The 17,591-nt window shown below is 45.4% G+C and overlaps 1 protein-coding gene across 6 annotated transcripts in view; it reads left to right on the forward strand.

The window, feature by feature from the left end:
- SMOC1 (SPARC related modular calcium binding 1) overlaps positions 1-15,374 on the forward strand; it is a 127,975-nt gene extending 112,601 nt beyond the window's left edge. The window contains exons 11-13 of one of the 6 annotated variants that reach the window (XM_035539738.2): positions 3,904-4,151; positions 9,833-9,883; positions 11,905-14,168. In XM_035539738.2, coding sequence (XP_035395631.1) covers positions 3,904-4,151; positions 9,833-9,883; positions 11,905-11,918 — 313 coding nt within the window. In that variant the 3' untranslated portion in view covers positions 11,919-14,168. Of the gene's footprint in view, positions 1-3,903; positions 4,152-9,832; positions 9,884-11,901 lie in introns of all 6 variants that reach the window. The other 5 variants (XM_035539737.2, XM_035539735.2, XM_035539743.2 and 2 more) reach the window with 5 other exon arrangements.
- Positions 15,375-17,591: the final 2,217 nt, after the last annotated feature.

The following is a 17,591-nucleotide window of genomic DNA, read 5'->3' on the forward strand; positions in this document are numbered from 1 at the left end:
CTCCTATGGAGGATAATGTGATTGCACACTGTACATGGTTTGGTATGTAAGTAATATCTGACATTGCTACTCTCCTATACTCTAAACTATATACCTACCCTTCCTTCCTCCCTGCTCCTTCCCACTCCGTTAACCCCTCCTTTCTTGCTAGGGGGCCTCAAGGGCTGGAAAGCATTATAGACTGCATGCAAAGTGCATGTTCAAGCTGTCTAGGTGGTATTTTGGCATATTCTTCTCCCTCTGCTCCAGAATTTAGTACAGCTGCAAAAGCACACATCCGTGTTTTTTCATAGCCTCTTTGTTTTTCGCTTGTACCCCAGTTAGACCAGATGATATGAAGATGTTCTGTGGCAGCATCTCAGCTGGAAAATAGTAGTGTTAATAGTAGTAGTACATTAACCCAGGTATGTCCAGGCATTAGCCACCTAAGAAATAATTATTCTCCCATGAGGGAACTGACAGCATGTTACACAGGAGGAGGAGCAAAAGCCTACGTAGAGAAGGTTATTTACTTGATGCCAACAAATTAGTTAGCTGAATTAACAGGTTCCTGTCCTAGGCTGTTAATGACAGACCACTCTTCTCTTCCCTGATAGGCTGTGAGTGGGTTTATGCTGCATAATGGAGCTAAACTTGCTGGCTTTTATGTAGTCGTCATGAGAAGCCTAAGAAGTCTATCTGCATTTTTGTAAGGTGTCTTTACTAGATCTTATGAAGCTGTTACCGCACTGCAGTGAGAGACTGGAGTTCAGTGGATTTTCATGGGACCAGTGTTAGAGCAAGAGATGGGAGTTGGGAATGTGCAGAGCAGTTTTATTCTCTCTTGAGCTTTCTGATTCCTTTGTGGTCTGAATGAGTGGAGATGCAGCCCAACAAATTAAGTTTGCATCTGAGAGCTGATTCGTTTCTCTTGGAATAGCAATGGAGAGGCATTAGAAGGAAATTCCCCAAGAATACACATGAAAACTCTGCCCTGGCAGAACACTTTGAGCCCCCAGATATATTTCAGCTGATCCAGCATGTATGGTTGCTGCCATGGCACATCATCAAAACTAGGTGGCTTAGAAATACTGTGAAGTTGCATCAACTCATGTTTCATGGATGGAATATAAGTGTCTTGCATGGGCAGCCATCACAGTCAAAATATTTAGATAGGGTGTTGTAACCTCGGCCTTCTTAGTGTATCGTGTAATTTCACAATTCACCTAGGGAAATATGGCCAGCCTGAGATGATGTGGATCCTCTGTGTCCATCCTGTGCTGGGATTCTGGATGGCCATCAGAAAGGGCAGGCAACCAACTCAGGAACTGCAGTACTGGTAGGCCAGCCAACGGGAAGCGGTAAAAACTCAGTAATGCCTGTGTCTTCCTTCCTCCTGCAGTCACAGCAGTTAAACTAATAAAACTTCAGCTCCATTAGCATGCTAGAGCTGGGTATGAGCACTCAGCGTGTTTGTAATGGCGAGGACTGATAAATCATCACCTCATGAGTCAATGTATTTGTATTAGCCTGTGGATTGCCTTGGTTTTCTTTATGGAAGTGCTGGAGTGAGCTATATTGCCTCTTCTGGTAACTCACAAGAGCTCCTCTCTGGTGTGTTTCTGAAAAAGAAGGCACTTTTAAGTCCTGCTGCCGAGTGTCTCTTCAGCAGGTAGAGAGGAGCTTGTGTTTCTGTCTGTTGTTTTTCCACTGCTGGTGCTAGGGATGCTCTGCCCTTTTCTCTGTTTCTGTCTCTCCAGATCTGCGCCTTCAGAAAAAGGTTAGGGCAAAGGGCAGGCCAACGTGTGGACCAGGGGAACCTCACATGCAAAAGCTTGGGTTGTATTCCTATGTTGGAGCAAAAGCAGAAGCTCCTCCGTTGCAATACAAAACTTCTAGTTCTTCCCTGTGGCTGTTGGAAACACGCTAGTCTTCAAGTGATAGCCAGCTCGCTTCCAAAAGGGAGAGAGGCCAATGGCTGTGTTTATAAATGTCATAAAAACAAGCCACAGGATGTGTTTTTATTCTCTCCTGTCATTCTGGTCTTCACGTAGAGTTTCAAGGCTCTAAAAAATCCAGGCACTCCCTTAGCTTCCTGGGGAGATTTTTGCAACTTCTGCTTGTCCATAGGTAGCTCCAGGGGCTTGCCTTGTGTTTTGGCTCCCAAAACGAAGCCAAATTTATTCCCAACCTCTTCTTCCTCCCCCACAGTGTTTATCCCACTGTACATTGACCAGATGCTGCAACTGAATGCCAGGCTGCTTCTCAGCTAAGAATTAAGTGATGAAGGAGACATTCTCAACAAAAACCTTGGGAAAAACGTGCAGTTTATTTGCCACTCCCCAGCGTGTGTTTACTTTTGGGGGGGATCCAGATGTCTCCGGGTAGGGGCTACCTTTCATGCTAGTGATGTAAATTACCACGGCTGTAGGTTGGAATTTTTATTTTTCAGGTTTGTTAGCTGCATTTTAGAGGAAGAAGCGGTCCCACAGGAAGGTCAAAAGGATTTTTGCCCTTCTGGTTCCCAACGAAGAAATCTTCAGTGACCATTTAAATATATATCTTACCAGTCTCTGAAATAAGCTTGATGATGGTCTTAAAATCTATTTTATAGCAGACCTTAGTGAAATTGAACCTCGGTTTGTATTTCCCCACCAGCTCGAGTGCCCAGAGCTCACACCAGAACCTGGCTCCGTGCAGCACACAACTGTCCCTCTCTCACTGCTGAGGAAGGAATTAGGCAGCAGCTGGAGGTGTCTCCTGGAATAAGTCAGGGCAACCAGTGCCAGTGTAGCATGTCTGATTGCCTGTCAACTAATTTCCATGCACTGAAATGCTGTACGCTTGGGAGGAAAAAGGCTCAAGTCTCAGCATCATTTCAGCTTGTTCTACTCATACGTTTATCACATGGAGAAAAGACGGGCTACCTTAGTGCAATTCTTAAAAATACTTATTTAGAAAGGGTTTCTTCCCTGGTTCTTTGTATTGCGGAGGAATAACACCCTTCCAGCTGCTGCTGCAGAACACCCGATACAGTGTAAACAGTGTAACATAATAGTGGCTGTTCAGAAAAGGCTTGAGGTTGTATGGCGGTATTCTCTACTCATGCATCTTCAGCTGTGGCTGTTCCTCCTCGTGTCCTCCTCCTTCACTGATATTTTTTGTTATTGTCCACAGAAAGAAAATGTGAGCCAAATAACGTCAAACTTGTAATATCAGAATGAGTAAGAAATGAAGCAAACTGCAGTTGCCAGTTCCGTAGTATTACTTTTAATGGATTTGTGGTGCTTGTCTGCTGTGGAATTCTTGTGTATAAATCAACCATGTGAAAAGCATTAAATATGCTGGAAATACAGCACAGGAGTTCAGATCATATAAATAGATACAGCAAGAATGTTGCATCCTGCCAAGGACATTTTCAAATAATGAATGTGTCTTGCATTAAATGAATTTGTTCCCTTTCTAAAGCCTGGATGTTGATATCACAGAAACTACCATGATAGCTGGTACTCATGGTTCTCCTGTTGGTAATTTGGATGGGAGCCCAAGGGTCAAAAGGACCATGGAGACTGCCTTTTGCCCTCTAAAGGGAGATCCTTCTGGGATTAGGCAGAGTTTCAGCAACTGGTGTGAAGAGAAGTGTAGTTACTGAGGGTATCAGTCTCCAGGAATCTCTTGGCACCACTTGTTAATGCTAAAGGACATTTTTAGAAAAAGTTTTTTTCTTTTTTTTTCCCTCTCTCTCTCTCAAAAGAGCTCAACTAAAAGGAGATTGCAAGACCTGTGTGTTTATCCTGCTTTAAATATGGCATAGTGTGTGCCTGACTCAACACTCTGAGTGAGCAGATCTGGCTCTTCAGCATCTGCCTGACAGTGTTGGTGAGAGCACCCACTTGTCAGGGGCCTGTGCTTCCTCCCTTCCAGGTTCTCCGAGCCAGACCCCAGCCACACGCTGGAGGAGCGAGTGGTGCACTGGTACTTCAGCCAGCTGGACAACAACAGCAGCAATGACATCAACAAGCGGGAGCTGAAGCCCTTCAAGCGTTACGTGAAGAAGAAAGCCAAGCCCAAGAAATGCGCCCGACGTTTCACTGACTACTGTGACCTCAACAAAGACAAGTCTATCTCCCTTCAGGAGCTGAAGGGGTGCTTGGGAGTCAGCAAGGAAGGAGGTGAGTGCCTTTCCTTCCCCATCCTGTGAGAATAAAAGACTGATGTGGAGTTACGTTCAACTCAGGAACCAGTTTTCCCCCCAGGTGATTTAGAAGTGCCACAGTTTGCATGGGAAAATGAGAAGGATTAATATCCTGTCTTGTAAATATAGTTCATTATTTACTAAGCTATGTCTTAAAGTCCTTAACACAGACCTTTGTGCTAAGCACTATACAGATGCAGGGCAAAAATTTGAGCCTTGCTTAGTACCCAGCTTGTACTATAAAAGTCCTTGGAAACCGTAGTTCAGACCGGGACCTTTCTGAGTAATACACTGCTGACAGTATTTTGTTGCCTCAGCCATATAGGTTGGATGGTGTATGAGCCAGCACAGATCCAGTCCTTCTCCAGAGACCCTGTTGACTAACAGAAATAATATTTATTTTCATTGCTAAATCCAGTATGCAGGAGAGTGGATGACGCACAGAGAACAACTCAGAAAGAAAGTGCAGAAATGTGTGTTTGCCCTTTTTCAGAGTTAAATTGAACTTAAAAAATCGGAGAGAAATGGGACATAGGAATAACTTTTTTCCTTTCTGTTCAATGCCTGAGCAACCAACCCACCCTCCTTCCTTTTCTTCCTTTCATCTTCACCTCATCTGCTGTTGGGACCTGGACCAAACTGATATTTTTGGAAATTTTACGAATTGAAACTCTTCAACCCAAATTCAATAATTATCAGTCATTCTTGACTGTGGGTAGATTTACTTGGCAGGAGAAGGCAAGCTGGAAGATTCCTGGGGACTAATTTCCTGTGCAGGTGTTTTGGCTGTGCGGACAGCTCTTGTTGTAACTAACCATCGTGCTGCTCGGGATGGGTGGCTAGCTTTCTTTTTCTAGGCTTAACCTTTCCTTAGTCCTTTCCTTGGGTTTAGCAAGCGTGAGAAGAGAATGAGTGCATTTGAATGTTGGGAAGTTGCCTTTTCCAGGTGCTTTGCAAATGTTTCAGTTATCATAATAAGGCTGTTGCATTATTTGTCAGCTGTGAGAAGCTTTCAGCTTCCCTAGCTCAGTGGAAGCTTTTTTCTTAGTCATTGGTACTTTACTGAGGAATGACATACCAAAATAGCAGTCCTGTTCCTTAATTTTATTACCTTCCCAATAAGATGAATATGCCAAATTAGTTTTATTGCTGTTTGGCCTGGAATAAGACTCTCTGGAATCTGCTGCCTTGGCCAACTGACTGTTCAGAATTTAGTTTGTGGAAGGGGGGAAAAAAGGAGAGAAGGAAGAAAATGAGAATCTTTGAGCTCGAGTGAAGGGGAAAAGAAAGTAGCAAGGGAGACGTGTTGTGAGTGCCTGATTCCCACACTGTTTGCTGAGAACACAGCCTGACTTCTCATGGTTTATTACATTGTATGAGGACAGAATTGTGTGCAAAAAAGGGCTACGACCTTTTTTTAATCACATAGCTCCACATACCGAACAGAGGCCTGATAAGCCTTGAGGTAAATGCCTAAGTTTTGTGGAAAGAAAACTCTTAAAGGACTAGAGGTAGCTGAAGGATGACGAGGGCTAAAAAGCAGTAGAGGAAGCCAGTGCAGGGAGCAGATACCAACGTGTAGGAAAGAATTTGAGTACTCTAGAGGTACAGCTTACAAATTTGTGATAGATCTTTTTAAAGGAGTCATGAATTTGTGAGGAGTCATGAATTTGTATTCACAAGAACCTCTAAATTGAGAAATGGCCAGTAGCTCACCTTTTCTCCAACATCCGCTTATTCCAAAAGATGGGAGCATGTAATCATCCAACTAAGTCCATGTGTTTCTTCTCTGTGTTTCTTTCTCTATGCCATGGCCTCCGCACATCTGCTTGGGCTGAGGTCACTGTGGGTTGAAGCCAAGAGCTGGTTGGGAAGCTTTTTGATGACGTACTTTCTGTTGTAAACTGCCAGTCAGATGAAACCAAAACTTCTCACGGAAATGTTTGTTTCAACAAAAACTTTGTTGGAAAGGTTTTTCTGGTCTGGTTTTGGATGAGGGAAGGGTTTGAGGGATGCAAGAAAAGTCATCATTTCCAGTTGATATACTTCATTACTAATGAACTTGCCTCAGATGTTCCGAATCATACTTGGTATCCAGCAGCATAAGGACTAGAGCAAGTTGGGTCACCACTCCAGGTGAGCATGCTTCCTGCTAGGTAAATTGAACGCTTGTACTGATTTTGAAAATAAAGCTTAATACAAACTTTGTAGGGTTTGGGATGGTGAGAAAAACAAATGTTAAGGCTTCTGCATTTTTGTCAGCTTTTGATTTTTTTTGTGACCATTTCCATCCAAAAATGGAAATGGTGGTGCTTGGTGGAAGCACAGGGTGTAGATAAATCAGCACTGTTGTCTGTCTCTTGGCTAATAAGTTAACAAAACAGAAAAGATTTCTTGGAAAATTTATTGGTAAAGATTCTGGAAAGATTCATCTAGGATGTTCATGAGGACAAGACTGACTCTGAGCTCTTTCCAGGTTAGGATCAAATCTGTCTGAGGTGCATAGTTCTGTCTTTCTTCCTCTTCTCAGCAGGTTCTTGATTCCTGTGGTCTCCTAATGTGTGGATGCTACCAGTCAATGGTTATCCAGTAAGGAAAAGAGCTGTCCAGTCAGCTAGAAACCATTCTTTTCCATCCTTATGATGACCCAGAAAGCTGCTGGGAAATCTGCGAGGTCTGGTGGCCACTTTGCACAGCTCTTGCCCCTCTGCTTAAACCAGATGCGTTTCTATCAGGAGCAGCTCTGATGGAGAAATGCCATTCCTGGCACTCAGAATGGGGTCACCACAAAGAGCCAGCCTTTGCAGGTAACCGTCTGTGCCAGCAGCGCAATTCAGAAATGGGATCAAAATGTCTTAATTAAAAATGGGGCATGTCACTTTCCACTGGAGCTGAGCAAAGACTACAGAAAGAAGGAAAAATAGTGGACAATTTAAACAGCAGAATTAATTCAGTGCTGTGTGAGACCCTTCTAATTGGTATCTGCAGAAGTGACTGATTCTCTTTGTGCCTGGGGAGACCTCTGGGAATGAAGATACTCCATCACTTATGCAAGCAGCTGTGTGGGAACTGGTAGCAAGGAGCAGTCATGTGGGAAAGGCCTCTGAAATGGCAGTGGTAGGAAGCGATGACAGTCTGAGAGGCTCTGAGAAAACTGTAAAATACCATTTGCTGTATATAACCAGGCAGTGGCTGAGTTAACAAAACTGAAATTCAGAGTACAACTAATTGTAATTAAATGTAGATTAGAATGTAAACAAGCTGCACTGGTTCAGTGCTTGGTTTTGTTTGCCTTGTTGAGATATCCGCCTTTGGAACTCTGTGGGGATGCTTTAGTTTGTCACCTTTAATCCTGAGGGTTAGCATCAATCAGGACATCAGTGTTGTGTTGACACAAGATAGGGCTCCTGGTGGTGTGTTTCTCTCCCATGAAAGGTGAGAGGTTTTCTCAGTCAGTTAGAGGAATTACTTCTACCTATAAAAAGCTGCTGGGGTTTCCTTGCGGCTTTTCCTTTTGAAAGACATCTGGCCTCATTGTAGCGAATTATTACCCAAAAGAGTGTACTTGCGAGGCTGAGTAAATACTTTCCATTAGGAAACTTACTGAGTGATGGGATGTTCCTCTGCAATACCCAAGTGCTTCCTGGGTATACTTTATTTACCTGCTGTCACCATCTGCCATACACCTTCCTCTCTTTCATTTCAACTTTATGCTCGGTATGGTATTACTCTGGTGGGGTTTTGTCTTCTGTATAGCTACACGTGCTGGCCTGTGTTTATACTGAAGGCAGCTGACTGAAGATGATGTTCTCTGCCTTTGGAGTGAAAAGTGATCAGCTTTATGGTAGTCAAGTTTCCCTGCGTGGATGTATTTAGGAGAAACCCACAGAAAGCACAGAGCCCTGCCAGCATGCTGGAAAGGTCTGTCATGCCCAGCCTCGAGTGTCACTGTCATTTTAGGCCCTTTGTATCAACTTCCAAAGTCTTTCTGAAGGTCACAGTCACAGTAATGCACACGAGTCTTAGTGGCAGTGGTTTCCAAAGTTTTGTTTTGTTTTGGTGACATCTCATTTGCGTGTGCAAGTTGCTTGTACTGGGAAGGGGACTGAGTAAATAGCGCAGAAGATGTTACCTGTTTCAGTTTGGGGTGGGGGGATGTAAACCTGTGAGAGCCGCTGAAGCCAGCTTCCAGCCACATGTGAACATGCAGTCGACACAAGAGAGATGAGCACAGACCCTAAGGAGGAGGCTTTAGCCGCGGGTGGGCTGCGGGCGAAGGGAGGTGATGGAGCGTGGGGCCATGCGTGGCCGAGCAGCACCCTCTAGGGGAACGGCTGCCCGAGGATGCAGCCACTTGTAAAGGCCCTACGTTTTTATTGCCAGGCCCCTGGGTGAGTCCCAATTAGCTCTGGAAGAATCTGCCTCTTGGCAACAGAGCCCTGCTTTTTATGTACAGGCACAGGAATACGTTAACAGCGGTTCCTCTGATCTTGCCAGGGCAGATGGCTGATACGAGGCTGGCGTTTGGGGGCCTTGAAATCACTTACTATGTTTATACAGTTTCTCTTATTAACAATTTTTAAAGCCAACAGGTTTTGCTTTGTAATCCATTTTAAATGCAGCTGCCCCCACCTTTCTCTCCCCCTCTCTTTTCCTTCCCAGTGCTTCCATCTCTTTCTTACGGTGCAGCATCTGTCTTCCTGCAGTTTCCCCATTCTCCCACCCTTTTGCTACCTTTCTGCTCATCTTTCTCTTGAACAGAGCAATGTTTTCTTTAGATGTGAGTGTCTGTATCACTGGTGCAAGTGAAATCACTTAATGTGCAAAATAAAGCATATGGTCATGGCAGATGCACATGCAAATCAATGATTTAAACCTGGCCACTGTGGGGCTGGCAACATTCTTCTGGGTGGGAACAGCAGGTCCCATTTCCAGCTGATGACCCTCGTCTGAAATCCAGAACAAGCAGCTATCAGGAACTGTAATACGCCTTCTAGAGTGCTCAGCTCCTGTACTCCCTGAGCTGTCTGTACTCAGCACATCATAGGAACTGGTTTCTTGCAGAGGCGAAAGCCCTTGCCGTTAGCTCCATCTGGTGTAGGGTGCATGTGCCTGTGTCTTGTCACATGGTCATAACTGTACAGTCTGTTCTGCCCTTCTGCCAGATATGAGTTCAGATCTTCCATTTTAGGCACCTGTTGGATTGTGTGCCCAAGCATTCGATCACTAGAGATTAAGCAAACTTGGCCTATCTGTTTTACACCTTCACTTTTCTGGCTGCCTGCTTTTTACATGGCGTTATTTTGCTTGCCCTTAGCAACACCTGTTTGGGGAAACTTCATGGCACTACTTCTATCCTTCCTTCCTTCATCCTCCTTCCACAGTTTAGCTTAATTGTAACTGTTGCTTCTTGCCCACACCACACCTCTGGATTTCACAATGTTCAGATACTGCAGCACCAGGTGTTTAGCATCTGTCATCTCAAGCATATTGGTCTGACTCCTGCATGTGAATCTTAAGGAGTGCTGATGAGGCTTCCTGTGTGCACACCCACAACGGAGGAGCTCCTTGGAGCCTGTCTGCCAGCACAGACGGTGGGGATGCTCCTTGGCATGCCATGGCATTTATTGCCTTTAACGTGGTTCTTGGATTTTACAGGTAGCCTGAGCAGTTTCCCCAGTGGAAAAAGACAAGGCCTTAACCCTTTCAGTGAGTATCTTGTCAAAATATTTATTTCCCTTTTTTTATGATAACCATGTGTCCCAGAATTCATGCTCTCCTATGTTTACAAATAGCAATACATAAACAACTGGAAGCCAAGGTTGTTCTTAAGAGGTGTGAACATAATAATAACACGCAGCTCTTCTGCATCAGCTCAAAGTCCAGATCATGTCTTCAGCTGTGGCAGACAGCACATTGCTTAGGAATTAGAATAGGGCACAGCAAGTATTTGATGAACACTCTCCTAGCCTTATTCTCCCTGCTTCTAGCAAGCAATGATTTAGGTGATTTGTTGTGTTTACATTGTATTAGTTTATGGACGTGTTCCCATGAAGGTTCCTCTCTGTCCCAGTTAAGGTCTTCTCTCCTCTGCACTTTGTGGCAGTGAATTGCACCCTTTCGTCAGGTGTGAAGAGCAACTTTCGTTTGTTTTCCTTTAAGACCTGCTGCCTCATAGTGTGAATGGGTGCTTCTCAATTTGTACTGTGAGCAGCAGTGGGCAGCTCTCCCCTGCCTGTCTCCCCTGTCTGTCTTTCCCCTGACACTTGTTGTTCTATAGCCCTCCAACATACATCTGGTTAGACTCCATTCCATGTTGAAAAATCCTTTGCTATGTATTTGCTTAGTGATAGAAATCTTCTCATACCTCTTGCTATCCTCCACTCCTTTGTGGGTACCTTATCTAGTCCTGCTGCGAGTTCCCCTTGAGATGGGCTGAACAGAGAACGAAGATAAGGATGAGCTAAGCCTTATGCATTGGTACAGTGATGCTTCCTGGTGTGTCCTCAGTTCTGAGCATGTATTTGATTTTCGTCTGCCCTGAAAAGCTGAGAAAAGGCATTCCAAAAATCATGTACTATGGCTTCAAACTCTTTCCTAGTCACTCAGAGTCCTTGGTGAAGGACAGGTTATCCTCGCTCCCCACTCCTGCACTGCTTTGCGTGTTTAGACACTGAAGTCAATCTGCTGCTGTTACAACCTGCTCATTGAACACTGTGAGAGCATTAAGCAACGCTGTGTAGTCAGATTCAAATATGACAGTCTGAAGTAATTTTGCATTTGACAATATTCGCCCCCACTTGGTGTGGGGCATGTCAGTTAGCACTGGTCCCAGTGAGGCCTGCCTGGTAACTTTTCTCCCTTATGAAAACCAAATCCATACTTCTGCTTTCTCTTCCCTGTGTTTTCACTTGTAATTAATTCACAAAGTGCACTTGTTCTGATCCCATAAGAGCTTTGATTCTCCTAACTTTTGATAAGGGACTTAAAAAAAAACAAAAACAAAAACAAAAAAAATACACTTTCTGAAGAAAGGAACACAAGGATGTGGGTACCTGTCTGACTCTCTAAGCAGCACCTTTGCACCATCCCCTAGGACACAGCTCAGCAGGGCCCTGGGGCTCCCAGCTCCATCCTCGCTGCATCCTCTCCATTTCATCAGCATGGTAGACTTCAGAGGGCATGGTGCAGGCAAGTCTTGAAGAACTGCTAAGCAGGGAAACTGCTGTGTTTTGTTATTGCAGAGATGGGGACGGGTCTTAAATGTCATCCTCCTGCTTGCCTGACTAGGGATTGTGGAAGCTGGCTGTGGCTCCAGGGCAGCTGGAGGCAGGGTAGCCTTACAGCAGTGGGGTTCTGCATCAGCCATCACAGGCAGAAGAGCAGAGGGAGTGATGTTGGACTAGTGTTTTGCCCAGACCGCATGCCCATTTCCAAGAAGGGGGAGGGTGGGGGAGAGTGGTGGTTCATGTTTAAAAATACATTAGTCCCTAGGGCTGTGTGTGACTCAGTCGATGCTTTTTTCAGCAAGGCTGTCTCATTAGCCCCTTGTTGTTCTCAGCCTCACAGCTTACTTGAGATCTCAGCCTTCTGGGGCCTTGGCTGCAGCAAAGGCTGTGCTGTATCTTACCTCAGTTGGGAGCCATTTCGGTTTTAATCTGCCTTTTTTCCTCACTTTCCCTGCTTCTGTTTTGTTTTTCTCTGTTTGCCCACCCCACCCCTCTCAGTAGGCCGCCTGGTGTAGCAGCAGAAGACGGGAAGGGAAGGCAGGAGCCGACCCAGAGGAAAGAAAGATACAGCGACAGACGGACAGACACCTTGCTGCTTGTGAGCAAGCATGCAGCATCAGCAACATCCAACGTAGCAGAAGTGGCACCCAGAACGTTTGCACTTTCTAATAATTGGTTTGGGTTTGGGTTTGTTTTTAATTTCTTTTCAATGCCATTATCTAATACTTTGGAGAGTGGGGGGAAACAGGATCATGACTTTTAAAAATTGGAACAGCTACTGATGACTTAAAATTGAGTTCACTGGGACTCAAAGAAAGAGAATTTTATATACTGTATATAAATATGTATGTAAATTGTACAGTTGTCTTGTACAGGGGTTGGAGTCACTGTTCTGTTCCTCCCTTTGCTTTTGAAGGCTGTTAGGGTTAGAGGGACACTTTGCATTTAATGGGTTACAGTAATGCATTCATTTCTGACACGATCCACCACTCAGTTGCAAACCGATCTCCTTAACATCCCTGTGCACAAAGGAGCAAGCATATCAGCATTATTTGTGCTCACAGGTGTGCACACAGTGCCCCACGTACCAAATGCTTCTTGGGAACCCCCTCTGTTCTTACTGCACAGCACAGTAAGAACTGTGCAACTCACAGGCATCAGGGCTTTTGAGAGAGCACAGATTTCACCTCAGTAGTGGTGCACTGCAAAGCTGCTTAAAGTAGGGCTAGGAAAGGGTTGTATTAAGGAAATATAAAAGTAGTTTCTGCACCTTTTGCAAATTGGGCAGAAATGAATTGCAAATGCATTGCTATCCAGGCTCAGAAGACATGCTTAGCAAAGATGTGCCATGTCCTGGAAATCTAACACTATTGTAAGGACATGGGAGCCTAGTAGAGTCGGCAGAGTGATGTCCTGCATCTTCTTTTCTGACAAAGTGTTCGTCTGTATGGTGTAAAACAATAAAAATACTGAGAAACCTGCTTAAAAGCAGCATCAGCCTGCCTATTGCTTTGCTGGAGAGCAAAGAACATATTTGTCAGTGCAGAAAGACACAATTATGCCGCCGGTCCCCAAAAGTCTGGTTTATTTACATTGCAACTCTACAGCTTGGGCTGTGCTCCCTAGTAAAGGATTGTCTGCAATGGCTGTTCTTGTCTTTGGTGGCTGTGAATCCCAAGCTCTTCTCCTGCACAGCAGAGGGTCTGTCTAGCTTAGAGTACCCACTTCACCTGATTCTCCAGTACCAGTGCCTCCCATGCTTTTATACTCCAGTGGCATGTTACAAGAACCGTGAAGGCTTGGATCAAAGAGCCTGGTGCTCCTGGAGCCCACAGGAGCTGTTTCAACCACCAGCATTTTTTCCAAAGTTGTCTTCTTAATCTCAGTCAGATGCAATTGTGAAGTCAGCGGATCAGCTATCCTGGGTTTGGGCAGAGTGGGGTGGGACACCCCGTGTTTTACTTTGTTTTGTGCATTTTCAGCCTCTGGCAGCACTTGCGCTTCACAGGGGATGTTCTGAGCAACTTCCCACTTCAGACCTGGCAATCTTTGTGCCACTCATCTCTGGACCAAAACCTGTAGTCAGAGACGACATCGTGCCATGCTAATAGGAGATCACACCAACAATTGCTTGTAAAAGCATTGTGTTACTGTAGAAACTGGGCCTGTCGCTTGAGGCTTTGCTGCTTTGGTAAAAAAATGTTGCAACACAGCGTCTTCACTCTGTGGCAAGTCACCATGATGATAGCTTGAGATAAACACATCACAGCAGGACTGGCCTGATGCAGTAAGTTAGTGCCTTGTTGACAAAATGGAAAGTTAGAAAAAAGAATAAGCTTTCTTTAAATAACGGTTTAATAGCAATAATAACTCTTCCCCTGGGAAGTAGATTGGAGCTGATTAAAGCATTTGACATGGGTGAAAACAACTCTGGTAATCTCTGAAGTGTACGTTACACCACCACAATGTAAAGAAAAACTCTCTTTAATATGAGCAGATCCTGCTGCTGGATCTTCATGGTTCCTCACATACAATGTATGTGCTTTTCTGGACTGCGAGTTCCCATTTCTCAATTGCATCTCCTCTTTTTAAATGTCCAACACACATCTTTTGTGTGTTGAAATGATTTGGTTTAGTGTATAGTTAGAAACGTCCCTGTCACTCGTTAATCCTATTGTAGGAGTGATGAATGAACCCAACTGTATAAAAAAACACTTCTTGTCTTTATTTGCTAGTTTTAGAAATTAAAAGCTCTGGCTGCTGTTTCTTGTTTGTTTTTGTTTTTTGTTTTCTAATGCATAGTTGCATCCAGCAAAAGCAGACGGTTGGATGCCTTCAGGAGCTCTGTCATCCAGCCAGCAGGGGCAGGCAATGCCCCACAAGATCGGGGGGGGAGTGCAGAGATGCTAAAAGTCATTGCATCTTTTCTCCTGGAAATATCAGTAAAAACAGCCAACCACTGCTGCTGCCTGCCACTTAATTATCCTTCTGCAGACCTTTTTCTCATTCTCACATTCTTCCCCTCTAAAAGGCCTGCGTTCACATGTAGTTTGCAATTAAAACTGAATGAGTTCTTCAAGGAAGCCTAACAAGGGCTGTTTGTTGATTTTAGCTCCGGTATTGGTGGGTATTCACATTACGCTAGTGCTGACTTGATGGATGGATTGGGATCCAAGCATTATATTGTTTCCCCCTTTATTTTCATGGGAGGAGTCCAAGTCCCAGCCTCCTGACTTGGGGTTCACACAGGCCTCTGAGCAGCTTGTGGCAGCGTTTGTACGTTGGCATGCAAGACCCAATCACTGTGGCTATGTGATGGCTGGACAGGGGTTGCGTTACTTGTTCTGGGTTTGTGCATTGGATGCTCACACAGACAGCACTGGTCCTGATTCATATAGCCCATCCAGTGAGTTGTCCATACAGTCCATACTCCTCACAACAGCAGTGCCTCAGCTTTCCTCTTCCCTTGTTGCTTTTCTGGCCGGGTACCTGGCCAGTCCCCCTGGCTGCCAGGCCACACTTGTCCTTGGGTGGCAGTGGTAAGCATGTTCTGCTCTACCTTGCATCAGTAGCATCCTACTGAAGCTGGGGCAGGGCAGTGTCAGAGTTGTGCCTGGAAGCAGACCCTGGACGTGTCTCTCCTACAAGTCCTCCTGGGCTCTCCAGCTCTACTTTGGATGACGGCTGAAAACAGGTGGGACAGAGAAGAGAACCAGGGCTCCACAGTGCAAGTCATCTGCTCCTCCTGCCAGAAACAAAACCCCTTCCTTTTGTGCGGATTCTCCAAGGACATGGTGTGCTGGAGGGACTGCATTATGGTGGGATTCATTCATACAAAGGCACTGCTTTCCACAGCCTAAGTTTGTATTGAACTTATCCTGCCCCATCACGTTTCTGCCTATGGCATTATTAGACTGAAAGGCATCTGTTTGATTCTGGTTTTGTAATAAAATAGATAATTTTTGCTCTAGTGTCTTGTGGTGGCTTCTTGTTGAATCTTGATTTCCAGAGCTCATCTTTCTTTCACATAATATTCTGTTACTTACACAGTGCCAAAGCAGAGGGAAGGGACTTTTCTTCTCTCAGAGCCCAGTTTCGGTCTTTGTTTGGGATCTGAGGTCCTGAGGATGCTTCTCTCCTGTGTGTAAGCCTCCAGGATGAGCTGAAACATGCCCAGAGTGCTGTCCTCTGTGGTTTAATGACAGCAGCCTAAATCTGCCCAGGCTATTTTAAAAGGCTCTGAAGCCTCAGTAGCAGAGTAGAGGTGACCTCCGAAAGTGGCACCCACAGCTAAGTGAGATCTCTGAGCAGTTTCCTTAAACCAGGGACAGAAGACAGGCACTGCATCTCACATCTCCTCCTCCCTTCTCATGTGGGAGACATCACTCCTGCAGCTCAGGCCTTGCTACATTGGAGCCTGAAATGGTGTCTTCTAGATGGTGTTCAAAACCTTTTATTCCTCAGAGATGGCAAGTAACAGGGGGGTGTGCCAGGAAGCTGCTATTATCGTAAAACATGTTTTTTCATAGAATACTGGGGGGTGGCACTCATCATGGATACAGGCCCATGGCAGAGGAGGCCGCACACCCTTCACATCAAGCAGACATGACCAGTTTTCTCATCACTGTAAATGTCATTTCACTTGGTCACACGTAAATCTCTTGCAGTTGATAATGACCAATTCATTCATTGCACATCAAAGGGGAGGTAATTGCAGTCCCAAAGGGAGGTTTTCTGCTTTTATAATAGCCACAGGCTGGCATGTCTATAGGTAAGGCCTGTAGAAAGGGGAGCTATTAAGACTGTTGTCCTTACATGCAAATTAAATAATCAAAGTATTGCAAACTTCAACGAGAAAATGTGAGGAGTGAGAGTCAATATGGGTTTGTCAGGAGCAAACTAGCAAACCAAGCCCATTTGTTTGAATTACTAAGGTAACAAGTTTGGGGGCTCGTGGAGAAGCAGCGGGTAAGTCTCTGCAAGACTTAATGAATTAAAAATAGGGAATTTTAAAAAATGAGTACTTCTTTAGCCATGCTTCCTCTTTCTCAACATGAGACACTCTGAGAGGCCTTCAGCCTTCTCTGGTGGTGCAGTAAATGTGTAAGCAAGTCAAAAGAACTACAGAGAGCCTCTTTCAACTTACGCTTCCAACAGTGATACTGCCAGAAGACTTTTCATCCTCCTCCGTATTCATCCCCCTCATCTAACTAACAAAATCCCCATGCAGAGGCTGACCTTCTGACTCCTCAGCAGCCAGCCCTGACAAACCATTCTGGGCAAAATCACTCAGCAGCCCTCCAAAAGCTGCCTTTAAATTGGACAGCAGGATCTGCAGAACCAGTGCTCCTCAGCTTGGAAAACACCTCGAAAACAAAGTGGGTTTTAAAAAACAGCACCTCAGGAACTAGGAGTACAACAGCAAGTATTTTCGAAGGAGCGTTTGCTTGAAAGCCTGAGGCTGGCTGCCCTGCAAGTTGTGCTTTCTGCTATTCTGTATCTGTAGGCCCACGTAGACATTTTAATGGCTTTGTTTTACCAAGGTGCCTTGCCTGTGCACACCAGGAGGTGTCTAGCTTTCGTTTGGAAAACATCAGCTCTGTGTTGTAATACCGAGCCACATCCCCTCCTCCCACAAGAGCAGCAATGACCAGTTAGGCCATGCTGTGTGGTTCTTTCACCACGGTGGCACTGGGCTGGGGGTCTCGGCATAGGCAGAGGAGCCATGGCCTTGCTGTGTGCTGAGCTGGCCGGTGTCCCCTCGAGGACAGGCCCCTGGCGGCTGGTGGCTCTGCCCTTGCTTGGGCTGGCTCTGGGCTGTGGCAAGGGGCACGTTTGGAGGTGTGAGAGGCATGCTTGTGGCCCCCATGGAGGCTGGGGCTCCACACCTCCTTTCTGGTGCCAGCAGGCACAGCAGGCCCAGCGCCCCTGCACACCGTACGCAGCTGCCTGGCCCTCATTTGGAGCTCAGATCAGCTCCTCGGGGCAGGATCCGACAGGCTGCTGTGTAGATGAATTCAGCTCACCCTACTAAAACAGACAAATTCAGTCCTGGCTCATAACAGACCCTTAACGCTTTGTTTTGTGAGATGTGACGGAAGGACTCAGACCTGTGTGCGTCCTCTGGCCTCATTTTGCTGAAATGAGTTCTTCCGTAGCATCTCAATGCTGTGCTTCGGGCAATAAAA

The sequence above is a fragment of the Cygnus atratus genome, chromosome 5 (genome assembly GCF_013377495.2).
Source record: "Cygnus atratus isolate AKBS03 ecotype Queensland, Australia chromosome 5, CAtr_DNAZoo_HiC_assembly, whole genome shotgun sequence".
NCBI classification, from domain to species: domain Eukaryota; kingdom Metazoa; phylum Chordata; class Aves; order Anseriformes; family Anatidae; genus Cygnus; species Cygnus atratus.